The sequence below is a fragment of the Eublepharis macularius genome, chromosome 3, assembly GCF_028583425.1.
Source record: "Eublepharis macularius isolate TG4126 chromosome 3, MPM_Emac_v1.0, whole genome shotgun sequence".
NCBI classification, from domain to species: domain Eukaryota; kingdom Metazoa; phylum Chordata; class Lepidosauria; order Squamata; family Eublepharidae; genus Eublepharis; species Eublepharis macularius.
Window position 1 is genome coordinate 183,324,528 of NC_072792.1, and position 17,695 is coordinate 183,342,222.

A 17,695-nucleotide genomic window follows, 5' to 3' on the forward strand; every position below is an offset into this window, starting at 1 on the left:
AGATTCCTTAAATATTCCTACTGCACAGATGAATGTCAGCATCAGACATTTTGCCACATGCCAAACATCAGCAGTGGTGTACCTCCTAATCTGCCCATGTCAGAAAAATCTATGTTGGTAATACAACCAGACCATTGAAGGTCAGAATTCTGGAACATATTTCCAGAATAAGGAACAAAGTGTTGGAAGCTCCTTTGACACAACACTTCCGGGATGCTCCTCGCACTGCGGTGGAAATTAAAGTAGCGGTTTGTTTGTTGCACGGCTGGCTCCGTCTTACTGTACCCCTAAAGAACTATTAAGACAAGAGGCTGAATGGATTTTATCATTTAAAAGCTTAAAACCAAGGGGTTTGAATAATGAACTTTCTTATCAAGGTTTCCTCGGTTAGGCTTGATAAGGAAATTGGAAAAAACTTCAGAGAGGTTACTGCATCTTTATGAAACAGTTTCTTGCTAATTGGAAGGGAGTGAGCATCTGTACATAAGAGAATAGGATACTTGGAGCGACACGTGAGTACTGATACATGTGTCGCTCTTTGGGTAGTGAGACAGACGTTTATGAGTACAGGGTAAGTCACATCTGGTAGGGTGATGTATAAAACTATGTAATTGAAGATGTATGATTGTGACTATGATCTTGAATTGTACATATGAAAGTATTTGCTGGTATTGTACATGGACTGGAGGACATGTGAATGGTTTATTTCAAATATTTTATTGCTTTTGCATCTGATTTAGTGGTCCACCAGCCCCTGAGGAAGTCATGAGGACGAAATCTGCCGCTTAGCCGGTTGCAGTTAGGGCTGCTTTTTGGTTGGACGCTACAAATAACATCTGGGAAGACACCTGTACGGAAAGAAAAGAGAAGAAAAGACGTCAAATATATTAAGGATCATAAGTGATTCATACTTACGGTCTCTTCTACCCACGGAGTACTTGCCTTGTTCCTAAGAGGATCGGAGCGGGGCATGGAGTTCCCTGCATGGTTTGGACTGTGAGAAAAGGACATTCTTTGAGATAATTAGAGTATATGAATGCACTGTTTGCACATTGTATGCATTTTTACATTACCTCCTGCTCCTTGTCTAATCCACACAGGCAAAGGCAGGTGGTGGGCTTTGCTACGTGCTTCGCTCCTGATCCCAACTGGGATCAGTCATAAACAGTCATTTTCATTATCTTATCTCTTTACAGGTGGAACAAGGAGATGATATACTTCCAGGACCGAAGACCCGGCAAGGAACCGGTCATTGCTAACGCTTGTTTCCAAACTGCATCCGAGGTCAACAGACCTTCTCCCCATGTATCTCCAAATGCTACAACAAAATGCATACAATAAATAGTACAGCTGCAATTTCAATACACTTAGTGTCAATATTCTCTAATCATTTCATGCATATACATAGCTCACCTACACTGCTGCTTACAGTCTTTCAGGCAGCAGGACGGCGCACCCTGATCTTTTTGGCTATGCGCAAATCATTAACACAGAAAGCTGTCTTTTAAAGCATGTTCTTAAAGGGAACATCCCCCACAAAAACCCTGAAGAACTATTAAAGATACATCCTCCCAAGCAATTACCATTCACACCAGCAGAGGGCATTCAATACTCAAAGACCAACAACCCATGTCCTATAGGTAACAAGACAGATTTAAATCATGATTTAACCCAGGTGGCTGTACACATTTTAAATAATGGATCCATCTAGCCTCCCACTGCAATAGGGGCCAAATCCACACCTCCTTTTTGTTTCCACACCTTTTTCGCAAGGGGCGCGCTATTCATGCAGATACTCACATGCTTTCCCATTCCGCATGTTCCCTGCCATCACTGTGCCACTATTACGCCTTTCCTCAAAACCCCGTGATATTGGCGGAAATCCGTTTTCTCTCCTTTTTTTTCACAGTGCATAAAGGTTGGTATACTGGTAAACCAACTGTAGTGAGCAGCGGTTTGCACGGGAAAAGAAATGGTCACTGGAGTCAAGATATTGGCATACTGAATAATTGACCCTTTAAAAAAAACAAAAGGGAAGTGACGAACGCTGTCAATTCTGATGGCGGAGGATGGAACCGCCCACTGTGATGCTTTACTCAGTGGTGTGTGGAGAACTGATTGCGCCATAAAGACGCAATGGAAGGGTGAATGTGACGATGCACAGCATGGTAGCAGAATGAACCCGATTGCCACGACTGCGCAAGATAAGCGGATGGTGAGTGAGTGTGGATTCGGCGAGGGTTCAGCTAACTGACTGCATTGTTCTTTTTGAAGCCACCTGCAAAACAGTATATTTAAAGTCCTGCTCCCTATGATTCATGGCTGCAAAATGGTCGACTAATGGGGCATCTGCCACCCTGTTTTTAATTCTTGAAATGTGTTCCAATATACGAACCTTGACAGGACGAATCGTATTCCCTACATATAATTTATTGCATGGGCATATAACCAAATAAACAAATGCCTCTGTCTGGCAGGTCGAGAAAGATCTCAGTTTTATGTTGTGTGTACCCTCATTAACACAAATTTCTCTCTCTGAAAAAGACAAGTGACAGACTCGACATCCGCCACAAGGAAAATGCCCCACCGTGATAGGAGGCTGCTCTGCCACAACTCGTTGATCAGAATGTACTAGCATATCTTTTAAGCTTTGTGTCTTTCTAAACCCAATGTTTGGGGGATGTTCACAGCCGGGGAGGTCCTGTAAAATGTGCCAGCGTCTATACACTATTCTTTTGATGACATTCGACAAGTGGGTAAAATCCAAACCCCGTCTAATTCGTGTATCAGGCACACGGTCTTTGATCTTAAATAACTCCTCTCTTCCTATATTTTCAGCCCTCTCCTGAGACTGTTGCAAAATATGTGCTGGATATCCCCTATTAAGAAAAGATTGGCACGACATGTGACTCTCCCTATGGTAATCATGGGGGTTCGTCGAATTGAGTTTCAGCCGCAAAAATTGCCCAAAGGGAATACTAGCCTTAAGACTCCTGGGGTGAAAAGAACCATACTCAAGGTAAGTATTGCGGTCCGTTGTCTTCTTGAAAGGTCTGACTCCTATCCGATCATCCTCAGTGTGGTAAACAGTCACGTCCAAAAAATTTACAGAATGTATACTGGCCTCCCAAGAGTAATGTATGTTAGAGTCAATAGAACTGAGCCAATTACCAAAGTCATTAATCAAATCTGTTCCCTCCAAAATGGTGAAAAGATCATCAATAAAACGCTGATAAACAATTACTTTACTATGAAAAGGATTATGAGATGGATCAAAAATGAAAGCATCATTCAAGTGCACCATATACAGATTAGCGACGCTGGGGGCAGCTGCACATCCCACAGTGATGCCTTTTATTAGTAAATAAAACTAGCACAAGAATTGAAAATAGTTATACTCAGGCATAAGATCTACAAGTTGCAATAAGAAGGCTGTTGTGGGGACAAGATTCTCTCTTTGATTTAAATAGATCGCTATTACCCTTCTGGCACCCTCTAATGGAATCGAGGTGTACAGTGATGTTATATCGAGTGTCAAAAAGATTTGATTGCTCCCTTTATGTTTACCTTCCACCTGTGTAATAAAACTCCTAGTATCCTTCATGTAAGATGGCACCGCTCTCACAAAGGGTTGGAGAAAGGAATCTATGTAAACAGAAAGGGGCTCAAGGACAGAATTGCTCCCTGAGACAATAGGTCTTCCAGGGGGCGGATGGATCTTTTGTGAATCTTTGGCAGGATACAAAAAAAACGGCACTCTAGATTCGGTTTCATTTTCGCGGCCATGTCGGACGCTCCTCTCGGCAGGTCCGAGAAGAAGCGGCCGAGCACCCTGACCGGGCGGCTGATCTGCAAAGGTTAGCCCCCAGGGCTCCCAGGGAGGAAGTCTGGGTCCGGGACGCGACGGGAAGAGCCCTCTGGCAGATCGAGGCAGGGGGTAAATTGCCCGTTTGTCCCTATGGAGGCCGGCAGAAGTGCGCGGCACCTCGTGTGCTGCCGGGCCATGGAAAACGGCAAAGAACAGGATTAGGCGGAAGCCTGTAAGTAAGCGAATCCCTTCTGTTACTACAAGCGCATGTGAAGGAGTGGTGGGATCTGAAGCTTAGAAGATTCGGATTTTTCCCCCCTCGCAGAGTCTCGGAAGATTGGTGGTCCCCCCCCTAAAATGGCAGCAAAAAAACAGAGTCCTGCTTTGGGCAAGTCAGTTTCGGCTGCCCTGCAGGGAAGAGGCGAGTCGCTCGAGGAACTGGTGAAAAGATCGGTTACTGAAGCCATAAAGCCCTTTGTTGACAAGCTGAATGAAACAGATCAAAGGGTGGGCTTAATTGAGAGCGATGTGAAAGCCATTAAGGAAGTAGTGGGGGGGCAGAGAAGTCTGCTCGGGAAAATGCGTCACTTATGAGAGCAACGAACAAGGAGCTAAAGTTGGTGGAAAATCAGCTGATTGGGCTGCAAGTGGAACGAACACAGACCATTTTGCGTCTCCAGAATGTTAAAGAGGAGGAAAACGAGGATTTGTGGGATCTTGCCTCGGAACTTTTAGCGTCACCCGCGAGGGCAACTAAAGAAGAAGTAAAAAGCGCCATTTTGGGAGTCCGTCGGGCATCTTCAAAATATGCAATGAAGCGGCAGCTGCCTCACGAGATCGTTATTGAGTTCTCATCCAGGAGGGTCCGGGACAATATCCTATATAACTCATATAATGCGGAGTTGGACTTTCTAGGAAATAAAGTCAAGATACTGAAGGACGTTCCATTTTTAGTTCGGAAGAGAAGATTTAAGTATAAAAAGCTGGCTGCTCTTTTGAGGGAACGTGACATAAAGTACAAATGGCTATTTCCGGAAGGAATCGGGTTTAGTTATAAAGATCAAGCTTACAAGATTAATTCGGAAGATCAGCTAAGGGATTTTGTGGACAAAAATCCAGAATTTGGGCCAGACATCAAGCAAAAAAAAAGAAGATCCGAAGCCTGAAGCGAGGGGGGAGGCAACGAGCGCTGCGGCTGTAGCTGCTCAGAGAGAACTGCGTCCGAGGCCCAGAGGGGGGAAAAAGATTTAATTTGAACTGTAATTTGTATTTTGTAAGATCAACCATTCCATCATTACTTTATTAAGCTATTTTTTTAATTATGGCAGTATGAAGGGAAAGCATTGAAGTGTAGTGTTTAGTGTTTGTAAGTTGCCTTCCCCTTTTTTCCACCCCCCCTTCCCCCTCTTCTTATTCTCCCTTCTTTCCCTTCCCTTGTACTATTGTAGTTTTTTGTAGTTTATTGTTTTAGATGTTAAAAAGAATAATATATATATATATATATAAAAAAAACGGCACTCTAGGTGACTGGTTAATCAGAGCTCTATGTAAACTGTCCGAAATTTGTCCGGCCAATAAGCCCTCATCAGCTACGATCTTAATAAGGCCTACTATCTTTTTTGTTGGATCCTCATTATTTGGTAAATAATTATTTCTGTCATTTAGCTGTCGGTGCACCTCCTGCAAGTACATCTCTGTATCCATGACAACTATCCCCCCTCCCTTGTCTGCTTGTTTTATAGTAATGCTGGGGTCCGAGTCTAATTCGGTAATAATTCTATGATCCCTTCGTGATAAGTTGTGTCAGACCCTTTTCTTTTGATGATTTTCCAGGTTCAAAACATCGTTATGGACCAAAAGATTAAAGGTTTCGATCCTAGGGTCAATTACATTGGGGATAAACGTAGATTTGGCTTTAATACTCTGGGTAGATAACAAAACAGTTGGGTGGTCTGCAAAGAAAGACTTCAACTTAATGGATCTAAGAAGTTTGAACAAGTCTAAGCTTGTTTGAAAAGAACGACAGGAAGGGGTGGGGACATAAGCCTTTACCCAAGATCACCATTTCCCTTGGGCTAAGATGGTGTGATGAAAGGTTAAACACTGACTCTTCATTCTGCCTCGGTATGGAGGGCAGTCCCCTCCTTTGCCTTTCCCCAAAAAAGAAGAAGAAGAGAGCAATGTGGATCCTGCCTTGGAGCCTGTGAATATAGCTTGACTCCTAAGTTGTTTAGAGCTCGGACCCACATCACCTGAACTATCGGGGGCAGAAGGATCTGTGGTGTCTGACATCCTCTCTAATGGTTTCGCCCAGGAAACCCGTCTCTTTCTTGTGTTACCAGTTTGGTCCCACCAAGAATAGACATGCCCTTTAGTGTAATCGTGGGCATACCGTTTGAATTTCTTGGCTTTAATATCACTGATTGATCTCTTAAATTCCCTCCCCGCTTTTTCAATCTCTTCAATCTGGCTGTTGAATTCATTTTTAGTGACTGTATTTTGCAAAAGATCTTTAACCCTATCTGCCTCATTACTGACTGTAACTGCTTTTTGTTGACACATGTCAATGATTAATACCATGAGATCAAATTAACACTTGTTGAGGATAGGTGACCACTTTGTTTTAAAATCCTCCCTATCTGCAAACATGCCTGGAGGCTTCTGCAGGGCTTTTTTTCTGGGAAAAGAGGTGGTGGAACTCAGTGGGTTGCCCTTGGAGAAAATGGTCACATGGCTGGTGGCCCCACCCCCTGATCTCCAGATAGAGGGGAGTTTAGATTGCCCTCCGTGCAGTGGTGCAGAGGGAAATCTCAACTCACCTCTGTCTGGAGATCAGGGGGCGGGGCCACCAGCCATGTGACCATTTTCAAGAGGTTCCGGAACTCCGTTCCCCCCACGTTCCCCCTGAAAAAAAGCCCTGGGCTTCTCTTGGAATCTGTTATGTCTGGTAATACTCATACAGGGTAGAGGCATGTAATTCCAGTTTCATAGGTTTGGACTGTAAGAATTATAAGGTTTCCCAGTCCTCCTTGGGGGGGGGGGCAGTAACATCCTGCCTCTTAGGTTTGAGGCTAGAGAAAATCTTAGATTTTTCTTCTTCTGAATAAGAAAAAATGCCCTGGTAACTGGACATGGCTTCACAGAAAACGTACCTCACCAATAAGAGAAGCAACCTTAGAACCAGAACGCTAACTGTCAGAGTGGAAATCCACATCTAAGGGAAAGAACAACAGAATATTTCAAAAATATATAAAGTTATTGTTAAGCATATAAAGTGGCACAGTGCATAAATTAACAATATTCAATAAATTACAAGTGTAATATAACAAATTTCATACATAGTATTGCACTACAATCTGGCCAACTGTAGAAATAACACTAAATCCAATGTAGGTGGAAGGACAACCGAGATAATAAAGTCAGCTCATTGAAGAACATGGAACAGAACTGTTTCTGTTGTATTAATTTAAACAGTCATTTTCATTATCTTATCTCTTGGAACACATTTTGAGAATTAAAACCAGGGTGGCAGATGCCCCATTAGTCAACCATTTTGCAGCCATGAATCATAGGGAGTAGGACTTTAAATATACTGTTTTGCAGGTGGCTTCAAAAAGAACAATGCAGTCAGTTAGCTGAACCCTTGCCGAATCCACACTCACTCACCATCCGCTTATCTTTCGCAGTCGTGGCAATCGGGTTCATGCTGCTACCATGCTGTGCATCGTCACATTCACCCTTCCATTGCGTCTTTATGGTGCAATCAGTTCTCCACACGCCACTGAGTAAAGCATCACAGTGGGCGGTTCCATCCTCCGCCATCAGAATTGACAGCGTTCGTCACTTCCCTTTTTTTTTTAAAGGGTCAATTATCCAGTATACCGATATCTTGACTCCGGTGACCGTTCCTTTTCCCGTGCAAACCGCTGCTCACTACAGTTGGTTTACCGGCATACCGACCTTTATGCACTGTGAAAAAAAAGGGGAGAAAACGGATTTCAGCCAATATCACGTGGTTTTGAGGAAAGGCGCAATAGTGGCACAGTGATGGCGGGGAACATGCGGAATGGGAAAGCATGTGAGTATCTGCATGAATAGTGCGCCCCTTGCGAAAAAGGTGCGGAAACAAAAAGGAGGTGTGGATTTGGCCCCTATTACAGTGGGAGGCTAGATGGATCCATTATTTAAAATGTGTACAGCCACCTGGGTTAAATCATGATTTAAATCTGTCTTCATAGATCCAGAGGAGTTAGCCGTGTTAGTCTGTAGTAGCAAAATCAAAAAGAGTCCAGTAGCACCTTTAAGACTAACCAATTTTATTGTAGCATAAGCTTTCGAGAATCAAGTTCTCTTCGTCAGATGCCTGATCCAAACTGGCCACATACAGAAGAGGAGGGGAGAGAGGGAAAGAAGGGGACATATATCACAAGAGGACAGGATGCAATTAGCGTGGAGGCAACGCAAACATTCCTTTGCTAGTAAATGTAAACATCTCCTTTTGGTGTGGAGTCAGTTTGCCGTGTTTGTTTGGAAAGTATCCAATTCCTATGTAGTATAAGCCTTCGATAACCACAGCTCTCCCTGCCAGATGTATCTGACAAAGAGAACTGTGGTCCCCGAAAGCCCACACCAGGCGACACTGGGCTCCCCCAGACCACGCCTCTGTAAAGGGAATCTGTTACCTGTGATAATGTGATAACCATTCATAGTCTCTATTCAGTCCCATCTTGACAGAGTCAAATTTGCATATGAATTCCAATTCAGCAGCCTCCCGTTGGATTTTGTTTTTGAAAGGTTTCTGTTGAACCACAGCGACCTTTAAGTCTCTTAAGATTCTACCTACTACCCAAAATCCACAAACCAGGTAACACAGGACGCCCGACTGTTTCAGGAAAATGCACCATCACAGTAGGAGTCTCGGGATACATGGACTCTATCCTCAGGCCCTATGCCACCAGCACACGCAGCTACTTACGGGACACCACTGACTTCCTCAGGAAAATACAGTCCATTGACAACCTACCAGATGACACCATCCTAGCAACCATGGATGTGGAGGCCTTGTACACCAATATCCCACATGCAGATGGACTGCAAACCATACGGAATATTATCCCGGACAAAACCACAGCACACCTCGCCACTGAACTTTGTCACTTCGTACTCACTCACAATTACTTCGAATTTGGTGACAACTTATATCTACAGGTTAATGGCACAGCCATGGGCACACGCATGGCACCACAATATGCTAACATATTCATGGCGGACTTAGAGCAACGCTTCCTCAGCTCCCATTCACTGGAACCACTACTATACTTAAGATTCCTGGATGACATCTTCATCATTTGGACCCATGGGAAGGAAGCCCTTGAGAGATTTCATCAGGACTTCAATAACTTTCACCCTACTATCAACCTAAGCCTGGACCACTCTACACAACAGGTACACTTCCTGGTCACCACTGTACAACTACATAATGGATGAATAAATACCACCTTATACCGGAAACCAACAGACTGATACTCATATCTACATGCCTCCAGCTTCCACCCTAAACATACCACTCAGTCTATTGTCTACAGCCAAGCCTTACATTACAACCGTATCTGCTCCAATGCTCTCGACCGAGACTCACACTTAAGAGATTTACAACAAGCATTTTTGAGACTACAGTACCCACCAAATGAAGTGAAGAAACAAATCAACAGGGCCAGACTAGTACCCAGAAACAGTCTGCTCCAGGACAAACCTAAAGGAACTAACAACAGAACACCACTGGTTGTCACCTATAGCTCCCAGCTCAAACCCATCCAACGTATCATCAGTGAGCTACAACCCATCCTGGAAAATGATACCTCTCTCTCAGAAGTCCTGGGTGGAAGACCTTTCCTTGCCTACAGACAGCCCCCCAATCTTAAACGACTTCTCACTTACAATCATGAATCGGCCAGCAGAGTCACCAGCACAGGTACCAGGCCCTGCAACAGACCCAGATGCCAGCTCTGCCCCTATATCTACCCAGGGAATACAATTACAGGACCCAATGGCATCAACTACACTGTCTCTGGCTCTTACAGCTGCTCATCCTCCAATCTGATATATGCCCTCATGTGCCAACAATGTCCTTCAACTCTGTACATTGGACAAACCAGCCAACCTCTACGCAAAAGAATAAATGGACACAAATCTGACATTAGAAATGGAAACGTCCAAAAACCAGTGGGAGAACACTTCAATCTACCAGGACATTCCACCAAAGACTTAAAGGTCGCTGTGGTTCAACAGAAACCTTTCAAAAACAAAATCCAACGGGAGGCTGCTGAATTGGAATTCATATGCAAATTTGACTCTGTCAAGCGGGGACTGAATAGAGACTATGAATGGTTATCACATTATCACAGGTAACAGATTCCCTTTACAGAGGCGTGGTCTGGGGGAGCCCAGTGACGCCTGGTGTGGGCTTTTGGGGATCACAGTACTCTTTGTCGGATGCAGCTGGCAGGGAGAGCTGTGGTCATCGAAGGCTTATACTACATAGGAATTGGATACTTTCACTGCTACAAATGAATACGGCAAACTGACTGCACACCAAAAGGAGATGTTTACATTTCCAAGCAAAGGAATGTTTTGACTGCCTCCACGCTAATTGCATTCTGTCCCCTTGTGATATATGTCCCCTTCTTTCTCCCCTCTCATCCCTCCTCTTCTGTATTTGACCAGTTCGGATCATGCATCTGACGAAGAGAACTTGATTCTCGAAAGCTTATGCTACAATAAAATTGGTTAGTCTTAAAGGTGCTACTGGACTCTTTTTGATTTTTCTGAGGAGAGAGTGCTTCTCCCTGAAGCTTCAGGCCCTCCAGTCTCTCAGGGAAAATTATACATATAATATCTATTTCAAATAGTCCCAACAATAATCAAATTACAAATGAACAGCCAATTAATATAAACACAATCCTCTCTTCCAATAATAAGTATAAGAAATTCTCATACCTATAACATTAATAGAGAGTTCATAGAAAGGGGCGTTTCTGAGGAGAGAGGGCTTCTCCCTGCCGCTTCAGGCCCTCCAGTCTCTCAGGGAAAATTGTGCCTTTTTTTCCTTATAAGGAATACCCCAACTGTCTATCTCCCTCTAGTGGGCAAGGGTTACATTGAGAAAGACCCTGGAGAACCACTCTGACTGCCAAAGTAGGCAGCACTGACCTGGATAGACCAAGAGTGTGGAATAAGGTAACTTCAACAGTTTATTAAGTCAACAATTTTATGGTTTGGTGCCAAGCAGGACATCTAAGAAAAAGATCCAGAGGAGTTAGCCGTGTTAGTCTGTAGCAGCAAAATAGAAAAAGAGTTCAGTAGCTCCTGTAGTTGGTTAGTCTTAAAGGTGCTACTGGGCTCTTTTCTATCTAAGAAAAAGCATGCTAAACCCATCCCATGTCATGCGCTGCTGATTTCTAACAGCCTGTGTGAATTTTTTTAAAAAATTCCGCACTCAGTGGAACCAGCCATGACTGCATCTCAGATTTAGGCTACAACTATAAGATTAGACCCCATGACCACAACTCAGTCAGAGTTCTGCACAAAAATTAATAGAATTTGGTAAACAAAACCCCCAGAACATTACGAGCGATGTTTGTGCATGTGCAAAACATTGCAAAAATGAATTATTCAGGTTTTTTCTACACAGGTAATAGAGGTGCACTGTAACAAAATGGTTCAGAAAGTTACTTGGGTAAAGGGATAGGGGCCGTGGTCAGTACCACGGTCTATAGTTTGTACTGCTCCTACTATCAAATGTTTGGCCTCAGTTAATGTGCTTTGTTAACTCTTAGGCTTTGCTTCAACTCTGTTTCACATTTCTGGTTGGTTCCAGATTTCGACAAATCCAAATCCTACTGCATTGGTTATGGGATGTCCCATCTGACTACATTTGACTTACTCTGTGTAATCCTCCTTGAGTCCCAGTGAGAAGGCGGACTACACATAAATAAATGAATAGAAATGAATAGCACTGGCATTTGGGTGGCATTTGTGACACGTGGCCTTGTGGTAGAAGTTCGGCTACCAGGAGGAGGAGGACAAAGCAAGGGAGGAAGGAGGGGGGAATTGGGGCCAGAAGGAGGGGAAGAATCTGACAAGGGGGGATTAAATTTCCCCTCCCTCCCTTGCAAGCTCTTGTGGGTCCCCCTCTTCTTATTTTATTTTATTGATTTATAAACATATAAAATGTACAGATGTACCACAGTGTAAGTAAATATCAACAACAACAAGAAGAAGACCACCCTTCTGGACAGATGAGTGCCCAACTCAGAGAGACGAACAAAGTCACTTTTACTATTATCCTCACAATATAGCTGGGGAGCCAGGGCTGAGGGACAAAACACACGATACAAAAGGGCCTGTGTCAAATCTTGCAATGAACCCTGGGAATTGTAGTTTTAAAAAACCATCCGCTCAACATGATTCTCAGCTGGGGAGGGAGGGGGAGTTTAACACACACACAATCTCTTTCAAAAATCCTCTGAGATTTGGGATGGGGTTGGAAAATAATATAACAAGAGACAGGAAAAGCTGAGGGTTTTTTTCTGAGCGAGAGAGAAATCCCGTCCCTCTGATTCTTATTCTCCCAGCAGGGAATTGCGCCTCGGATTCCCCCCACCCCACCGCCATCTCTGAGCTGAAGCAAAACCAGCTAATTGGATTTTTGAAAGAGAATCAGTCCCTCTTTGAGAGAATCTCTTTGAAAGACAATCTCTTCAGTTGAACAGCTGTTCTTTGCAAAAAAATCCACTTTGCTCGGAGGGGGGTGGGGTTTAAGACTATCATCCTCAGCAAAAATTACAGGACCAAGTTGAAGTTTGTCCTGACCCTGAGAGTGCTCTTCACATGAAGTTTGTCTCGTTTGTTCTGACCCTGAGAGTGCTCTTCACGTGAAATTTGTCTCATGTGTTCTGATCCTGAGAGTGCTCTTCATGTGAAGTTTGTCTCGTATGTCCTGGCCCTGAAAGTGCTCTTCACGTGAAGTTCGTCTCGTATGTCCTGGCCCTGAGAGTGCTCTTCACATGAAGTTCGTCTCGTGTGTCCTGACCCTGAGAGTGCTCTTCACGTGAAGTTCGTTTCATGTGTCCTGACCCTGATAGTGCTCTTCACGTGAAGTTCGTCTCGTGTGTCCTGACCCTGAGAGTGCTCTTCATGTGAACTTTGTCTCGTATATCCTGGCCCTGAGAGTGCTCTTCAAGTGAAGTTCGTCTCATGTGTCCTGACCCTGAGAGTGCTCTTCACGTGAAGTTCGTCTCATGTGTCCTGACCCTGAGTGCGCTCTTCATGTGAAGTTCGTCTCGTGTGTTCTGACCCTGAGAGGAGTGGCTCACCCAAGGCCACCTGCTGAGCTCATGGCAGTTGTAACAGTTGAACCAGCAGAGTGCTGGCTCAGAGCCCCGCCACTTATCCACTATGCTACAGCAGCTCTCATGAAGTGTGTTCAGTATTTGGATTGAAACCATCTGGCAACCCTTCGCATGTTGCCCCACCTGGGAAGTTGAGGTTAGGAAGCACATGCTGTTCCTTCCAACTACCCAGTGAAGTAGGCATTGGAGTCCTGCTACGTAGCATGCCAACACCCCTGGATGTTTGCCCCCCCATGTCAAGGGATCCCTGCCTTGTTGGGCATGCACACATACCCATAGAAATGGCATCTTTTGAAAATCCCTCCCATGTGGGCTCCAAAGTAAGTGAGCCAATCTTCTCCGAAGGTTCTGGACCCCAAAGCCCTGCAATTGAGAAAGGAAACCTCTGAAGTAACCTGCCTCCTTGGACTGAATGCAGTCTTGTTCCCCTCGCACTCAGGTCTTCTGTGTACCCCTAACTCCACAACAGCAGTAAAAAGGGCACAGGACGCTAATCTGGAGAACCGGGTTTGATTCCTCACTCCTCTACCTGAAGCCAGCTGAGTGACCTTGTATCAGTCATAACTTCTAGGGGCTCTCTCAGCCCCACCCACCTCACAGGGTGTTTTGTTGTGGGGATAATAATGACATACTTTGTAAACCGCTCTGAGTGGGTGTTAAGTCACCCTGAAGGGTGGTATATAAATCGAATGTTGTTGTTGTTGTTAACTAGGTGGTAGTGTGTAGCTTTGCATCCCCTAAAGAGCCTTTATCTGTAACTCTAACAGTGTGGTACACATTTAGGTATTGCAACACTGGCTTGAGTTCATAAGGTGGAAAGCCAAAATGTTTCAGATGAGGATCTCTTACAGATTTTACAACCTGGTGTCTGATTGGTTGGGAAAGAGAAAGGGCGGGCTCCAGGCCTCTATTTAAAGTTCAGGCAGCCCAATAAAGCATCATTGCAGAGTATCGGTTGGAAGCTGCCTTGTTGAGCCTTATCGATCCCAAGTGGAAGTTCTACAGACTTAGCAATGGAACCTGTAAGTTGTCTATTAAAAGACAGTCTAGTGGATAGTCTGTAGGGATGGTCCTTAGCTTAGTGCATTTGATCTGTAATCCTTGTCGTTTGGTTAGGCGGAGTGGGTTATTAGAACAAAAATGCTTTTCAGTTGGAGGAATGGTAACGGGGCAACTCTGAAGCAGTACCTGGGGAGCGAATGGAATTCAAAGCATATTTCCTCAGTGGTGCTTCCTCCTAGGTAAAGGTTTTCAGAAGCATTGAGGCCTTGGTCTGCTATTGCCGAAGTAAAAATCTGCTGCTGTAATGAAACTTCTAGACAGATTCTCGCAGAAGTACTGGACAAAGCCAGCAACGGTATTTCCTCCAGTGTTGTGTGTTTTCAGGTAGTGCCGCACAATAGCTTTATTACCAGAATTCTTTTTCTGAGACAAAATGGAAGTCTTGAATTACTACAGAAGATTGCTGGTTGTCTCACATGAGGGGATTGCTGAGGAGATGGCCCTCTTCCTCTATCTGGGGTGGGGCACAGCTTGTCCTCTATGCTCCTCGCTAAAGGACTAGCATGACTTATCTACAACAGTTCATTAGCAGACGTCTTGGGGGGGGGGACAATGGCCTTGCAGCACCCTGAGCACTAAAAGGCTTTTATATCTGATGTCACATTTTGCAGGATGACATCTGCTTGCATAGTTGGATGGAGAAGGTCCCTCTTCGGTTGATGGTGTTTCTGGGGCCAGAAATCTTTAACCTTTCTCCTAGAGAAATGGGTGTAGGCACGTTGTCCACAGGCTAGAGAGCACCCACCTACCAATAATGCTCCTGCTTTCCCTCTCCTTCAGAAACTGACCGTCACCAACTTGAAGAAGGTCGGAGTTAGCGATTCCGTCTTTGTGAAGGGGAAGGTGGCGCCCGAAGCCAAGAGGTTTGTATTAGTGGGTTAAAACTAGGCACGTGTGTGTTCTGGGCAGGTTTTAGAAATGGGCTGGGTTCTGCCTCCCATAAGTAGGGTCAAACCACACGAGACAAAATACACTCAAATTACACTCAAATACACTTGAATTACAAAATACACTCAAATTACCGGTGTGATTCAAGTGTATTTTGTCTCATGTGGTGAGACCCATAGTCTACGGGGCATGGCCAGCGACCTCCTCCAGTCACCCAAGGCACAAACCACCCTTCCTTCCTTCCTTCCCTCTCTCCTTCCTTCCTTCCTTCCTTCCTTCCTTCCTTCCTTCCTTCCTTCCTTCCTTCCTTCCTTCCTTCCTTCCTTCCTTCCTTCCTTCCTTCCTTCCTCTACCCCTGCTTCAGCCCCCAAGTAAGACTGCAGTCTTTTCCTCTGCTTGAACTCCAACCTCAACTGTGGTCTCTTCCTCCTGACTACTCCAGAACTCCCAGCAGTCAGGCATATTTACAATACAAACCGAACCACCACCCACCACAAAGGCTATGTCTGGATACTAAATGCTTATTGTCGCCCGGTGCAGCTACACTTCAGAACTGGATGGGCCGCAGAGTAGAAACAGAGAGAAAACTAGAGTGTTTGCGTGAATTGTTTTATTTCAGTTCCTGTTACATCAGAGGCCTAAACGTGTTGCCTGTGTATCCTTTCCTTTTAGATTTGCCATCAACTTGGGCCGAGATAACTCGAACGTGCTGATTCACTTTAACCCTCGCTTTGACGAGAACGTGGTTGTGTATAATACCAGGAAGGATGGAAAGTGGGGTTCAGAGACGCGTGATCATCAGTTCCCATTCAAGCAGGGAGAAATCACCAAGGTGAGTGGAAAATGGAAAGGACTTGAGGGAGAAGCCGTGATGGCTGCCTCCAAAATGGAAGGGAGGTGTCCTTGGGCATGGCACATTCAGTGAATGCTAGAATTCCCAGCTACAGATTGGAAAACTGCTGGAGATTTGGGGGTGGGCAGGGCTTGTGAAAGTGGAGGGACCTCAGTGGGGTGTAATGTCATAGAGCCCACCCTTCAGAGCTGCCATTTTTTATTTATTTATGTCATTTATAGTCCGCCTTTCTCACTGAGACTCTAGGCGGATTACACAGTATGAGATTAGTACAATCCGTATCAAGTACATTTCAATACAATATCAAGGACATTTCCATAAACAATGCCATAGGGTAAATAGATACAAGTTTAAAAGATATAGTATTAGCAAGAATCCAATACAGAGTAAACGTGGGCATGAACCAAAAAAACCCCGAACCATGAGGTTCATGGTTCGTGGATTTCGACGAACCAAAAACCACAAACTGGCATGGAACTGGGGCCAGTTACGAACCAATTCATGGTTCGTGGTTTCTGGGGTTTAAATACACCTTTCCATCTGCCGGCGGCTAGGGGAGGGATCCCCTCCTCACTGCCTGCCAGCTGATAATTTAAAGGGACCTGCCAGTGGCAGGGCCCTTTAAATTGCCCAAACCCCATTTGGGGACTGAGTTCCCAGCAGGAAACTGATATGTGACTGAGTGAATGAAAATCAGGTTGAGGAACTGAGATGAAATGTGTGAACAACTGTGAGATGTAGGTTGGCCCTCGTTCCCCTAGGAATTATGTTGCCTGCTCTTGGTGGAGGTGGAAAGGGCTGTCAAGTTGCTACAAATTTATGGCAACCCCTGCTTATGTTTTCAAGGCAAGAGACGAACCAGCATCGTTTACCATTGCATGCCTTGGTTTAGCAACCCTGGCCTTCCTTAGCAGATTCTCCTTCAAGCACTCACCAGGGCCAACCCTGCTTAGCTTCCAAGCTGATAAAATCGGGCTAGGCTTGGCAGTGCGGGTCAGGCACTTCACTGGTTGTAAAATGCTGGTTAGGGAGTGGCCTTTGTCCAGGAATCTTGGGAAAGATAGGCTGCCGTAGCTTCCAACTTAGGAGATATGACCAGAGACTGCTCTACATAAGGAGCCCGGACATATGGATGCTCCTGAGGCAGGACTCTGTGTGGTCTGGTCACTGCCTTCTATAAACTGCCCTGCCAGTGAGAACAAGTATCTATCGTCCCCAAGAAAACTGCAGTTGGCTAACATCTTGATCTCTCCTCCTCAGCTCACTTTCACCTTAAACAGCGGTGAGGTAACAGTGAATTATCCTGACGGCCATCGGTTTGATTTCAAAAGACAAATAAACCTGGACTATGTCGAGTACATCTCAGCGGCAGGAGACTTCGAGGTCCAATCTATCGACATCAAATGAGTTCAGTTATGCTACCCAGTGCTTCTGTTCAGGCTACAAATGAACCTACAAATAAACTAGGATTTCCTTCTTGACATCCGTCCGAGCTTGTCGTCTTTCTAGACCTGTTTCTTCTTTCTGGAGCCCTTGCACTTGCTCATAACATTCAAATACCGTTTGGGTGATATTTTGCCTAGCTTCTCTTGGCTTGCAGCAACTTGATCCTATGCATTTTTTTCCTTGAGAACTGAGTTTATTGAGATAAGTATAAAGAAAATATATGTGAGG

General features: G+C 44.7%; 1 protein-coding gene across 1 annotated transcript; it reads left to right on the forward strand.

Annotated features, from left to right (window-relative positions):
• Positions 1-2,926: 2,926 nt before the first annotated feature.
• LOC129326342 (galectin-1-like) lies at positions 2,927-17,428 on the forward strand. The gene is made up of 4 exons (XM_054974497.1): positions 2,927-3,019; positions 15,061-15,143; positions 15,841-16,000; positions 17,282-17,428. The coding sequence occupies exons 1-4, from the start codon at positions 2,927-2,929 to the stop codon at positions 17,426-17,428; spliced, it is 483 nt and encodes a 160-aa protein (XP_054830472.1).
• The last annotated feature ends 267 nt before the right edge of the window (positions 17,429-17,695 follow it).

What these genes read in the sequence shown, in the direction of transcription:
- LOC129326342 (XM_054974497.1), top strand. Translation starts at nt 2,927, where the DNA reads ATGGGGGTTCGTCGAATTGAGTTTCAGCCGCAAAAATTGCCCAAAGGG. An exon ending in TGAAAAGAACCATACTCAAG is followed by an intron (nt 3,020 to 15,060) that starts GTAAGTATTGCG and finishes CCTCTCCTTCAG; the next exon opens with AAACTGACCGTCACCAACTT. An exon ending in GTGGCGCCCGAAGCCAAGAG is followed by an intron (nt 15,144 to 15,840) that starts GTTTGTATTAGT and finishes CTTTCCTTTTAG; the next exon opens with ATTTGCCATCAACTTGGGCC.